At 51.5% G+C, this 14,180-nt stretch overlaps 1 protein-coding gene across 1 annotated transcript; it reads left to right on the top strand.

The window, feature by feature from the left end:
• The first annotated feature begins 11,914 nt into the window (after window positions 1-11,914).
• Window positions 11,915-13,660, top strand: LOC125507136 (very-long-chain 3-oxoacyl-CoA reductase 1-like). The gene is made up of 4 exons (XM_048671818.2): window positions 11,915-12,323; window positions 12,417-12,705; window positions 12,846-12,915; window positions 13,301-13,660. The coding sequence occupies exons 1-4, from the start codon at window positions 11,915-11,917 to the stop codon at window positions 13,604-13,606; spliced, it is 1,074 nt and encodes a 357-aa protein (XP_048527775.2). The 3' UTR covers window positions 13,607-13,660.
• The last annotated feature ends 520 nt before the right edge of the window (window positions 13,661-14,180 follow it).

Here is a 14,180-nt window from a genome sequence, read left to right as displayed (position 1 = left end):
AAGAGGAGGAAGAAGAAGGAGGGGGCAGAGCGAGGGAGAGCGCGAGAGCGTTTGGCGCTCCCCTCCTCTCCCCCTACTTATAGCCTCGTGCGGCGAAGCCGAGGAGGCAGGACGTGGGGGGATGTGGGATTAACTGCACCCACTCCCCCACGCACCGTAATTATTGCGCCATTACGGTGTGGGGAAACCGCCGCTGGGGCACGTGCGGTCCATCCAGGCCACAGAAGATCTGCGCGTGGGCCGAGGCCCTATAGTGGTGGGCCCCAGACTGCGGCGGTGTCCCGTCACACGCGTGGGCTGGCAGGCCCCTCCAGCCGGAGGATGCCATGTGGCGCGCAGACGACGAGCGGTCAGTTCACAGCCGGACTCGCGCGCCGACTGGCGCCCGCCTTCAAACTTCGAGATCTCTAAGAGACAGCGCGCCTAGTCAAAACCGGCTTCTAATTCCCGGCTCCTCAAGAAAGGAAGCTGATTGAGCTCCTCGACTTTTTTCTGCCTCGGAGCCCAATCAGCTTCGGGGACTACTGTCGGAGTAAATGACCACGGGTAGCCTAGCCAGCTTCCCCTGGCACTTCAGAAAAAGTACAGGCCGATCAAGCCTCCAAGCGTCCAAGACACGGGGCCGCTGAGGGAGTCCCGGATTAGGGGGTGTCCGTGTGGCTGGACTATACCTTCAGCCAGACTCCTGGACTATGAAGATACAAGATTGAAGACTTCGTCCCGTGTCCGGAAGGGATTTTCCTTGGCATGGAAGGCAAGCTTGGCGATACGGATATGCAGATCTCCTACCATTGTAACCGACTTTGTGTAACCCTAACCCTCTCCGGTGTCTGTATAAATCGGAGGGTTTTAGTCCGTAGGACAACATACAGAACAACAATCATACCATAGGCTAGCTTCTAGGGTTTAGGCTCTCCGATCTCGTGGTAGATCTACTCTTGTACTACCCATATCATCAATATTAATCAAGCAGGACGTAGGGTTTTACCTCCGTCGAGAGGGCCCGAACCTGGGTAAAACTTCGTGTCCCTTGCCTCCTGTTACCATTCGGCCTAGACGCACAGTTCGGGACCCCCTACCCGAGATCCCGCCGGTTTTGACACCGACATTGGTGCTTTCATATAGGGTTCCTCTGTGTCATCACCGTCAGGCTTGATGGCTCCTACGATCATCGATAGTGATGCGGTCCAGGGTGAAACTTGTCTCCCCGGACAAATCTCTGTCTTTGGCGGCTTTGCACTGCGGGCCAATTCACTTGACCATCTGGAGCAGATCGAAAGCTATGCCCCTGGCCGTCAGGTCAGATTTGTAAGTTTAAACTACATGGCTGACATCCGCGGGGACTTGATCTTCGATGGATTCGAGCCACTGCCGAGCGCGCCGCACTGCCATGACAAGCATGATCTAGCTCTGCCGCCTAACAGTGCCCTGAAGGCCGCACCCGCATCGGCTTCGACCCTTAATTCGGAGCCAACTGCACCGATCGAGGATGGGTGGATGGACGCCGCCTCGGGGGCTATGATCCTAGCGGCGATCGAGCCGAACACCAGCCCCGCACTCCGCGAGACTCGTGATTCCAAGGAGCCGGACTCCTCTCCGGACTCCGAACCATTCGCGCCTCTGCCGATCGAATCCGATTGGGCGCTGATCATGGAGTTTACTGCCGCGGACATCTTTCAGCACTCGCCCTTTGGCGATATTATGAAATCACTAAAGTCTCTCTCTTTATCAGGAGAGCCCTAGCCGGACTATGGTTAGCGAGATTGGGATACGGACGATGAAGAAATTCAAAGCCCGCCCACCACCCACTTTGTAGCCACTGTCGACGATTTAACCGACATGCTCGACTTGGACTCCGAAGACATCGACGGTATGGACACCGATGAAGGAGACGATGAAGAACCAGCGCCTATTGGGCCCTGGAACGCCACCTCGTCATATGGCGTATACATGGTGGACGCACCAAAAGATGACGATGAGGAGCGGAAGGACGCACCGAAGGCTTGTTCCCTCGAAAAGCAGTCAAAGCGGCGACGCAAGCGCCGCCCCAAATCCCGCCTCAAATAGCGATCACACAGACCCAGCGCTGGAGCAGGGCGAACCGCTGCCGGATAATGGCAATCTGGATAATCAAACCGAACAAACAAATCCTATCAAGGATAATGGTCCGGACAACATAACGCCGGACAGGCACCCGGAGAAGAAGACTACCCGTAAAAGGCTTGTTGCCACCGCGAGGAGTCTGAAAAAGCAGAAGCAAAGGCTCAAGGCCGCGCAAGACACACTCCAAATCAGATGGAGTAAAATACTCAACACAGCAGCAAGGTACGGCGACAATCGCCCCTCCAAGAGCTACCCAAAGCGGAAGCTGCTACCCGAATTCGATGAGGAGGCCTCAGACCCCCCACAACCAAATATTAGAGCAGCCACCTGGTCGGATAGACAACCCCTCTACCAACACAGAGCGGCATACAACGCCGCTCACAATACAACACGCAACCCATGCGAGGGCTCGCACCCAAAGGACGGTGCAGCAAGATCCATCTATGGACCACGCAAGCGCGCCCCAGCATACAATGCAACACAACAAACATCCGAACAATGCGGTACACCCAGCTACAGGGGTGCCGCACACCCCCTATGTTTCACCAATGAGGTGCTGGACCATGAATTTCCAGAGGGATTCAAGCCCGTAAACATAGAGGCATACGACGGAACAACAGACCCTGGGGTCTGGATTGAGGACTACATCCTCCATATCCATATGGCTCGAGGAGATGATCTCCACGCCATCAAGTACTTACCCCTCAAGCTCAAAGGGCCAGCTCGTCACTGGCTCAAAGGCCTCCCCGAAAGCTCCATTGGAAGTTGGGAAGAGCTCGAAGACGCCTTTCGGGAAAATTTTCAAGGGACTTATGTCCGACCTCCGGATGCGGACGATTTGAGTCATATAACTCAACAGCCCGGAGAGTCAGCCCGAAAGCTTTGGAACAGGTTTCTTACTAAAAAGAACCAGATTGTCAACTGTCCGGACGCCGAAGCCTTGGCAGCTTTCAGGCATAGCATCCGTGACGAATGGCTCGCCAGACACCTCGGCCAAAATAAGCCGAGAACAATGGCCGCATTAACAAACCTCATGACCCGCTTTTGCGCGGGTGAGGACAGCTGGCTAGCCAAATGCAGCACCAGCGACCCCAGTACATCTGAAGTTAGAGATGGAAACGGGAGATCACGGCGCAACAGCAACAACAAACGCCGGAATAAAGAAGACAGCACGAAGGGCACGACAGTAAATGCCGGATTCAAAAGCTCTCGGCCAGGTCAAAAGCCGCCCCCTAAAGGCACCAGGGATGAACTGTCCAGCCTCAACAAAATTCTGGACCAAGTATGTCAGATCCATAGTACCCCTGGTAAACCTGCTAATCATACCCACAGAGAATGTTGGGTCTTCAAGCAGTCCGGCAAGCTCAACGCCATACATAAGGGGGAGGATACACCAAGTGAAGACGAGGACGAGCCTCCCAAGCAAGACATGGCGGAACAAAAGAGTTTTCCACCAGAAGTCAAAACAGTAAATGTGTTACACGTGATCAAGGGAAAAGACAACACGACACTCCCAGGAAAATATACCCAAGTGCCTGTCACCGCGAAGTCCTGCCACTGGTCGTCTCAACCAATCACTTTCGACCATCGCGATTACTCAGCAAGTATCCAACACGCAGGATGGGCTGCCCTGGTATTAGACCCAATAATTGGCGGATATCACTTCACACGAGTCCTGATGGACGGCGGCAGCAGCCTAAACTTAATATATCAGGATACAATCCGCGGGATGGGGTTAGACCCAACACAAATTCGCCATAGCAATACTACCTTTAAAGGAGTAACGCCAAGCCCAGGGGCTCGTTGTACGGGCTCCCTCCTACTACAGGTTATATTCGGCTCCCCCGATAACTTCCGTCACGAGCATTTAACCTTCCACATCGCTCCGTTTCAATGTGGCTATCAAGCACTGCTCGGACGCGAAGCTTTCGCTCGCTTTAATGCAATACCACACTACGCCTCCCTCACACTCAAGATGCCCGGTACACGTGGCATCATTTCAGTGAACGGAAATATCAAGCAATCTCTGTGCGCCGAAGAGAGTGCGGCTGCCTTGGCAACCGCACACTAAAGGCGCCCGGACCAGTGAAAGCATCCAAATAGGTCATCAAGACCTTAGACACAACCAATCAAGTCCGGCGCCGCTATTTATACCGAATAAGTGGTCACACCCCTATTTGTCAATACAAGGGGCTCAACGCGCGCAGACAAGTGGCAATTTCTTATCATCTTGAATTATACATGGTTTCTTTAAAAACTATCTTTTTGCACGACAACTTTTTCACTTAAATTCCTCTATTTTACAGACGATCATCATGCTACACCCGTCCAGGATACGGCACAACGGAGACACAGGCGCAGACGTGCAGCAGGGACCCGCTCCAAGGATTCTTTTTAGATTAAGACCCTGCGTAAACCTTTTTTACTGTCTCTTGTTGATATATATCCACCATTGAGAAGGATGCTGACGTCTTGGCATGTGGCCACGCCAGAACAATGCACGTACCTGGACACAAGGGGCTTCTTACAAAGGCCATTATTTAGGCCCGGTTTATACCACAAAGACCGAATACCTTAGGGAGTGTTCGGCGTCGCGAGTTTGGCCCTATATGCATCAACTCCGAATCATTGTCTTTGGTCAAATGTTGGGTTTTCCCGGCTCCTGTGTTTTGGTGCCTTACGTTCCGCTTTACCAGCTAAGGTAGCACCAGGAGAACTACTGCGATTGTGCCCTGGTTCATCCGGACGAGCACCTTAGTAGAGAAAGCCGAAAACTAATTGTCATGATATAGCGTGAGACTGGTCAACCACTCGATGACCTGTGGGAATGTTAGAATTCCTCCGCCTTAACGAAGGGCCTTTTCCGGCCAGGCATGTACGCACCCCGGAATTGGGAGAGTGCAGAGCCACCAGGGGCTATCTAGTAGCCCCACTGTCAAACTCCTATGGCTAAGTGAAAGTGCTAAAGCATTATAGTCCGGTTGCCTCGCTCGCTCCGCTATCACCTCCTTAATAGGACCAAGACGTTGGGTTAAGTGTGAACGCGTGTCTTTGCGAGCACCTCTGCATTATATGTGTGGGGGTTGAAGCCGACGACTGCAATCTTTCAGGTTATACACATGTATACATAAACGGCCGCCCAGGAGGCATCATATTACTTTCAGGCAAAAGTATAAAAATAGCCTTATAAAAATTTATGAAAGCATTTCGCTTACAATGAGATTACATATCACTCAAACATAATATTTTTTGAGCACTGGGTCTCTATCAAACGGGCACCCTCAAGAACTTCTTCAAAGTAGTGCTCAGTAGCCTTTCGACCTATAGCCGAATCCCGCGCTGCAACATTGGTAGCATCCATCTCCGCCCAGTATGCCTTAACACGGGCAAAGGCCATCCGTGCGCCCTCTATGCACGCCGACCTCTTCATCGCATTAATGCGCGGCACCACGTCAAGGAAATTCTGCACCAAGCTGAAATAGCTGTTCGGTTTTGACCTTTCCGTCCATAGCTGATCCACAACAGACCTCATGGAGAGTCCGGACAACCTATTTAGTTCGGCCCATTCGGCTAATTGGTCAGTCAACGAGAGTGGACGCTCAGGAGAATAGAATTGTCTCCAAAACAACTGGTCTACTTCATGGTCCGTCTGACCCTGGAAGTACTTGGCCGCATCGGCAGCGCTCGCCGTCAAATCCATATACACATCCTCCGAACTCCACAGCCGATCCAGAGGGGCATACCGTGGATCTCCGAACTTCCTCCGCAACATAAAGGATTTCCCAGCTACAATATCCTCGGCTTCCCGCAGCTCCTCCTTCTTTGCCCTCATAGCAAAGCGGAGGTCTTTTTTCATCGCAGCAGCCTTCTCAAGGTCCGATGCCTTCGCTTGGTTTTCCTTTTCAAGAACCTGGCAACGGTCGGCGGCGGCTTTTAATTCTATGGCCATCTTGGCCATCTTGTCTCGGCTCTCGCCATACGCGGCCTTCTCGGCTTGCAACTCTTCGGCCGCCTTCAAAGCAGCCGCATTACCCAACCTCGCTTGTTCCTTGGCTCGGCAAGTTCTGCTCGCAAGGCTTCAACAGTGGCAGCTCCATCTGCAGTCACAACATATTAAAGATGTTGGCATCATGCTACTCTTCCTATTGTGGCGTTTACCAGATAATGACACTTACCCTATGCCTCGTCAAGCCTTTTGTTAGCAAGCTCGATGTCGGCGTCTGCTGCATCCAACTGCCGTTCTAAATGGGCAAACTCGCTAGTCCGGCTAGCCACCGGAGCTTCCATCACCTGCACATAGAGGCAGTATGGTTATTACCTGGGAATATGATCCTCTGTTCGTCGTCGTTTCCAACGACAACCAGAGTCTCAGGGGCTACTATCTACACAGGGCACACCTAGCATGTGCAGGACTATCATACATTCTTTTACGTACCTCAAAGCCTGTCAGTAGACTCATAAAAGCTTCATGCAATCCACTTTCGGCGGATGATATTCTCTCCATCACCGTATTCATCAGCACACGGTGTTCATCTGAGATGGCCGCTCGCCCCACCAACTCCCTCAGAACATTCGATCGCACACTAGACGGTGCCGGACTCTTTTGTCTGCTCTCTTCGGGAGATGGACGCTGGGAGCTTCGGGGGTCAATGGGATTATCTTCCAGCCTCACCGGACTCGGAGAGGCCCTCCGCGACGACACTTCAGGGTCGCCCGCTTCCGGAGCAGAGGAGTCTGGAGGAGGCGTTTCGCTCTCCATCATCTCTGAAAGAAGATCCCCCGAAGAGGAGCTCATTTGAGAGGGGCTAAGGCCCGAACTGCAAAAATATATGCGGTGGTTATTCTCTCAGAAGAAAAAGATGGCATATCTGTACTATTAAAGTATTTCGGGTCACTTACGACTCGCGGGAGAATTGATCCCCCCGCGGACTTTGTGCGGCAAGAGCGCCCCCCAAGGTAGGACCCTCTGTGGGAGACTTCTTCTCCCGTTTGGAAGCTTCGACTTCCGAATCCCCGGGCGCAGTCCTTTTCCTCTTCTGGTCGTCTTCCTTCATGGAGACGCTCGCTCCCTCGGTTAGAATGGGCAGCGTTGGGGGCCCGCGTCCGCCCGTATTATCCTCCACAGTATCTTCCTTCAAGGGCTCCGGGCAAGGTGCGGTCTGGAGCATCTTTTCCAATACCGGATTTTCCAAACCCTCAGGGAGGGGGGCCGAACACCGAATAAACTTCGCCTTTGTTAGCCAGTCCTGGTCAAAAAGCGAACTCTCAGAAATAACTTCGTAACAAAGGAGAGATAGTATGTTCGGCCGGAAGATGCCTTACCTGTTCGGCGGCGCGGTTACTACTCAGGACCACGTCCTCGGTGATTTCCGGACACTCCAGCTGAGGTCCAAAGAATGACTTGTACATCTCCTCGTGCGTCAGGCCGAGAAAATTTTGAATGACACGCGGTCCCTCGGGATTGAACTCCCACAGGCGAAGAGGCCAGCGTTTGCAAGGCTAGACTTGACGAACCAGCATAACTTGTATTACCGCAACCAAACTGAAATCTCCATTGAAGAGATCTCGAATGCGGCTTTGCAGTATAGGCATGTCCTTGGCTGGACCCCAGCTCAGACCTCTGCTGATCCATGACATCAGTTGTGGTGGAGGGCCCGAGCGGAAAACAGGGGCGGCCGCCCACTTGGCACTTCTAGGAGTCGTGATGTAGAACCACTCCTGTTGCCACAATTCAGACACCTCTGGGATGGAACCTTTGGGCCACAGAGCTCCTGTCATCTTGCGTATTGAGGCACCTCCACACGCTGCATGTTTCCCCTCGATCATCTTCGGCTTTACTTCAAAGGTCTTGAGCCATAGGACAAAGTGAGGGGTAACCCGGAGGAAGGCCTCGCACACGACAATAAATGTCGTGATATGAAGAAAGGAGTCCGGAGCTAGATCATGGAAGTCTAGCCCGTAATAAAACATCAAACCTCTGACGAAAGGATCCAGAGCAAGGCCTAGACCTCGGAGGAAGTGGGAGACGAACACGACGTTCTCGTTGGGTTCAGGGGTGGGGACGGCCTGCCCTCGGGGAGGCAGCCGATGCAAAATCTCGGCGGTTAGATATCTGGCCTCCCTCAACTTTTTGATGTCTTCTTCCGTGACGGAGGAAGGCACCCATCGGCCTTGAAGGCTAGATCCGGACATGACTGAAGGTTCGGAGCACCTGACCTGAACTTCGGGCGTTTGAGCTTGAGGTGGGGGAAGGATTCGATTGAGCATGGGAGGGAAAAATAAAAGCCTTGTCCCTTTATAAAGAGGGTGAATATCAAGCGTCCTCTCCGTGTCCGTTTGGACTTGCCTATAATCTAGGAGTCCTAGAAGCGGTTGGGTGACCTACGCCCGTATTGATGAGAATCCCGGAATAAGGGGACACGATCTCTGCTTTAACAAGACGTGCCAAGGAAACTGCCTCGCATGATGTGCTGAGGTGGGATAATAAAACGACTCGGATAAAGGCTTGGCCGTGGTGTGTCACACTACGGAATACGTCAGCAGATTAGATTTGTGTAAATATTATTCTCTCTATGGCAATATGTGGAAACTTATTTTGCAGAGCCGGACACTATCTTTATGTTCAAAATCTTCTATGAAGTACTTGGAGGAGGAACCCGCCTTGCAATGCCGAAGACAATCTGCGCGCCGGACTCGTCGTCATTGAAGCCTGGTTCAGGGGCTACTGAGGGAGTCCTGGATTAGGGGGTGTCCAGATGGCCGGACTATACCTTCAGCCGGACTCCTGGACTATGAAAATACAAGATTGAAGACTTTGTCCCGTGTCCGGAAGGGATTTTCCTTGGCGTGGAAGGCAAGCTTGGCGATACGGATATGCAGATCTCCTACCATTGTAACCGACTTTGTGTAACCCTAACCCTCTCCGGTGTCTATATAAATCGAAGGGTTTTAGTCCGTAGGACAACATACGGAACAACAATCATACCATAGGCTAGCTTCTAGGGTTTAGCCTCTCCGATCTCGTGGTAGATCTACTCTTGTACTACCCATATCATCAATATTAATCAAGCAGGATGTAGGGTTTTACCTCCATCGAGAGGGCCCGAACCTGGGTAAAACTTCGTGTCCCTTGCCTCCTGTTACCATCCGGCCTAAACGCATAGTTTGGGACCCCTTACCCAAGATCCGCCGGTTTTGACACCGACACCCGCCTTCCCCTAGCCGGCTACCTCTCAAGCCGGCTGCGCGAAGGCGGCCCAGCCCTGAAATCTTTGAGAAACAAGACCACGAGAAGGCCGACTTCCAGAAGCCGGCCATAAAAGGGCCGACTCCCGGGAGCCGGCCCCTCAGCAGGCGGCTAAGATCTTGCCCTCAGAATCTGCACCCACATAACGGCGACAAGACGGGGCGTGGCTACAGTAAAGCCTGCCACCCCCGAATCCCGGCGCACGCCTGACCATAGTGCACTGTACGAGGCGGCCATCCCGTCCGGCGCGTCACTGTTGCCACGATGATCGTGACGTCACCCACGGCGAACGGCCAGTACGACCCGTGGGTGGCGGGCCCCCTTGGCCAGGGAGATCCTAAAAGCGGCCGGGCTTCCCGCAGCCGGCCAGGGGTATGGCCGGCTTCCAATAGCCGGCCAACTTTCTCCCTCCAAGGAGGTGCTTCATTAAGGAGACAAGAGAAGGTAAGGCTACAGTGATGAGCCACCTCGCGGCGGCACTGTAGCCATGCTTACCACGACAAAGCCATCGTCACCAGGGGCAAGGTAACAGTAACCAGCCCCCGACAAGACCCCCGGGCGGTGGGGCCGGCCTGTCGACCAAAGGGTCGGCAGCCGGCGGGCCCACCAGTCGGCGGGCCCCACCAGTCGGCGGAGAAGTCGGCGGGCGTAGACACAGACGGCTGGGGCCCACGCCTAGCCGGATTACCATTGTACCCCTGGGGGGTAGGCCTATATAAACCCCCCAGGGTTCCCATGCAGGGGAGATCGCTCTTTGGATAGATTTTAGACACCACAAGGAGAAGAGGAGCGGGCTAGCCTGGCCCTCCTTCATCCTTTCTCCGAACAGTTCAAGGAGCATTCTGTAGCTACCCTTCGAGCTAGTGATCATGCGGAGACCCCGCAGAGCAGCATTAGGGGTGTTATCTCCACGGAGAGCCCTGAAGCTGGGTAAGATTCACCGGCGTGTATGTCTTCGCCTTATCCTGTTTTCAGGCACCGGCGATGTTTTATTGGCTCCCACAATGATAAGCCATCCATTGGCATATGTCGCACCAACCACCCGACAATTTGCATAGAAAAGGACATCACGTCGAGGAATAACTTGTGCAGCAGTGCTAAGCGGATGACAGAATTCAACTATTCACAGACGACACATACATCCAGCCGGACATGCGCATGAATGAGCAGGGTACCGGCCGGTGGATTTTCAGATCGGGCAAAATCATCATGTGTGGAGCAATTTCGATAACTTGTGTGACAGTATTCTTCAGAATGGTTTTCTAGTTAAGCCTGAAAATAGTCCTACTGAATGACTATCCCATGAAACTCCACCCATACCACAACTCCACAAGGGATCAATGCGTAATTTTCTTCCCCGGCTTCAAATTAGTGCAAGTATATTTAGCTCTGTGATAAGCACATTTTTAGAAAGCATTTGTCTCAGTTGATTTAAAAATAACAATTTCTCAATTGACTTAAAAAATCAAGCAGATTTAAAAAGTTCAACATAAAATTGTCCCTACGTAAGACTATTACTACAAAAACCATATGTTCTAGTTTATTTTTGAACTATAATTGCTCCAGGATTCTAACTGGAGTCTTTTCTTTTCTTGCGAACATGCAAAAGCTATGCACGACGATGTATTAGAAGAAGAATATGCTCATCAAGTGTAAAAGGCGGTAATATTGTCTTAATATACCTCATGCATATCTAGAATAATGTTCACCGTGCTATAACATTTTGTTCATCCGGTGGGGGGGAAATGTATCTTTTTCCTCTCAAAGTTCAAACTAACATTGAATCGTGCATGTATCTCAACACTGGATAAATGGTCCTTGACGTCTGCCGACAACTAAGTAATTCATTGTCAACTGGGATTAGCAAAATCCAATTATTCTTTTCTCTAAGATTGGTCTTTTTAGAATAAACTGCTTTACTCAGGTAAGAAGATACAATTGTAGTTTCAAATAACAAACTTTGCAAGACAGAAAAATAATAAGCCCTTAACACCGATGAGTTGTCGTTGAGGAGAACAACCCACATCGAGAGAAGCATCGCTGCAGTAAGGAACCATTTACACCATCACCAGGACTCCACCAGGGGATTCTCCTTGAGGTTTTTTAAGCTGCTTGAGTCACCTGAGCTATCCAAATCATAGATTAAAATCATGGGAGAAACTATTTCATGGCGGCCTCTCCCAGCAGCTATAGCGGCCGCCATAGCGGGCAATAGCGGCAAATAGCAGCAAATTTTCTGGTGGGAGAGATGATTTCTAGAGGTGGCCAATAATACTACATCTACGTAAACCTGTTACGTGATCCTACATAACCTTCCCTCTAATTCTCTCCTCCCCTGATTTTCATGGGTGTGGGGCCCCCTCCTTTCCCTTCTTCCAATTAAAATTGGCCAAATCAGCAGCATTACGTAAACCTTACGTAGCTTTGCGTGGATGTAGCATTGCTTATATCATGGCCCCTCTAACCATCCAACTACAGGTTGGTTCGCTCTGATCACGTGTTTTAAAGCACAAGTTTATTCTCCGGTATTTTCTTGGATGTTATATACCAAGCCGCTCGCGATGCATGAGCATGAGCACACACACTGCCTTCGTTGCTCAACCGCATTTGCAGGTACCAGAGACGCACCGCGTCCACGAGATGGCCGTGCCGGTGTGGTTCTTCTCGCTGGCCTCGCTTGGCGCTCTCCATGTCGTTGCCATCAGCTTCCGCCTCATCGCCTACTTCTCGGTCTTCCTCCGCCGGCCCATTGACCTGCGCCGCCGGTACGGCGCCTGGGCCGTCGTCACCGGCCCAAGGTCCGGCATCGGGCGCTCCATGGCCCTGGAGCTCGCGGAGAGGGGCCTCAACCTCGTCCTCGTCGGCCGCGACCCGCCCAAGCTCGGGGACATCTCCGAGAGGATCTCCAGGGCTCACGCCGCCGTGCAGACCAAGACCGTGCTGTTCGATTTCTCCCTCGTCTCCACCGCGCAAGGTGTAAAGGTTGATCGTAGACATAGCGTACGTATGCGTCTGAGCACCGACTGCCTGACCGGTCGTGTCGTGTCGATCGATCTTGGGCATGCAGGCGACGAGGCGATGCGGCGGCTCCGGGAAGCCGTGGCGGGGCTGGACGTAGGGGTGCTGGTGAACAACGCGGGCGTGGCGAAGCCGGGCGCGGTGTACCTCCACGAGGTGGACGTGGAGGCGTGGGTGAGGATGATACGGGTGAACGCGCTGGCCCTGACGGAGGTGACGGCGGCGGTGCTGCCGGGGATGCTGCGGCGAGGGAGGGGCGCCGTCGTGAACATCGGCTCTGGGTCATCGTTCGGCCTCCCGTCCTACCCCCTCTACTCCGTCTACGTCGCCACCAAGCGGTAACGACGACGCGCACATCTTTCGCGTGTTATTCTTGAATTGAAACACATGATCTGTTCCTTTCATCAATCAAAATAGACTAAAAAAAATCAAAAAAGAAAAGAAGAAGAATACATGCTCTGTTCTTGCCGACCTGCAGGTACGTTCTTGAGTTCTCCAGGAGCCTCTCCGTGGAGTACAAGAGCAGAGGAATCGATGTGCAATGTCAGGTATCCCCATAATCACTCGTTTGCGTTGTAGAAATGTGGGGTCGGAGCTCGTTGCATGTTCAGAATGTTGGGTATGGTTGTGACCTGATCTTGTGCTTATGAGGTTGCATGCTCTATGAGTAAGTAGTTCGCATGTGGTTAGTTTGTAACGGTTTTTTTTCCGTTTTCCATTAATTAAATGGGCAACTCTTTCATTAATCGATGAGGTAAATCTTTTACCTCCATTTGAAAAAGAAAAAATCACTCGCGTACATAGGTGAGCAGCTGATGTATATAAACACATTCATTCTCTTTAGATCTATTCATCTTTAATCAAGATAGTGCATCGAACACTAGAAATAATAAAATTAACCATGCTTGATTGATAGCCTATATAATCCACCAGGTCCCGTTCCTGGTGGAGACGAACATGGTGTCGAGCGCGGCCAGGCTCGTCTGGCAGCTCGTGCTGACCCCGAACGCCTACGCGCGCGCGGCGGTAAGCTGGATTGGGCACGGATCGCTGTGTATGCCCAACGCCGTCCACCGCCTCCAGGGATGGTACCTCTGCTACTTCTCATCAGATTTCATCACCGATTGGTGGTTGTTACGGCGACACCTGAAGGAGAGGGTTATCTTTCGGAGGCTCAGATCATGGAGGAAATCACAGGGTAACTATGTTGCTACCGGGAACAATAGTGCTGGTGATTAAAGCGAACGAATTTGCTAAATCTCATATAGGCTATGTCACATCTAAGACTGTTTGGTTGAGCTATAGACTGTGTGAAATTTGTTGTGAGCCGTGAGATGTTAGAAAGTTGTCAACTTCCACCTGTGGAAAAACCGGAAGTTCCCCCTCAAAAAAAAACCCCGGAAGTTGTTTCACTAAAATAACTAATGTAGATTTGGCCATGGATTGTCTGCAACGCCCCTCGTCCATGAGATATGTTTATATGCTAATTGACTATAAGACAATGATCTTTAAATTGGTAGAACGGCCATTTTGAAAAGAAAAAAAAATTATGACAATGTAGATGATTCAACGACAATACTTTGATATTGCATACATATAAATAGATACGGATCCCATAATACTATTAGAAAGACATGGATCGTACAAACACATATAGTTCACATGATGATGACCTCCATCAACATAGTTAACGTATGTTGAGTATCGACTATCCTACTACGAATACCGGTCATGGTATTTTCATTCTCCTGCTCTTCAACAACGGTACTCCCTCCCGCCCAAATTAATTAACACAAAGTTAGCACAAAGTTGT

This window comes from Triticum urartu, chromosome 5A (assembly GCF_056163025.1).
Source record: "Triticum urartu cultivar PI428250 chromosome 5A, HENAU_Tu73, whole genome shotgun sequence".
NCBI classification, from domain to species: domain Eukaryota; kingdom Viridiplantae; phylum Streptophyta; class Magnoliopsida; order Poales; family Poaceae; genus Triticum; species Triticum urartu.
Note: the sequence above shows the minus strand (reverse complement) of the source record. Positions and strands in the feature narration are given on the sequence as shown.

Excerpts from the sequence above, each read along its gene's own strand:
- LOC125507136 (XM_048671818.2), top strand. The coding sequence starts at position 11,915 with ATGAGCATGAGCACACACACTGCCTTCGTTGCTCAACCGCATTTGCAG. Across the intron at positions 12,324-12,416 it reads CCTCGTCTCCACCGCGCAAG|GCGACGAGGCGATGCGGCGG; the intron begins GTGTAAAGGTTG and ends TTGGGCATGCAG. Across the intron at positions 12,706-12,845 it reads GTCTACGTCGCCACCAAGCG|GTACGTTCTTGAGTTCTCCA; the intron begins GTAACGACGACG and ends GCCGACCTGCAG.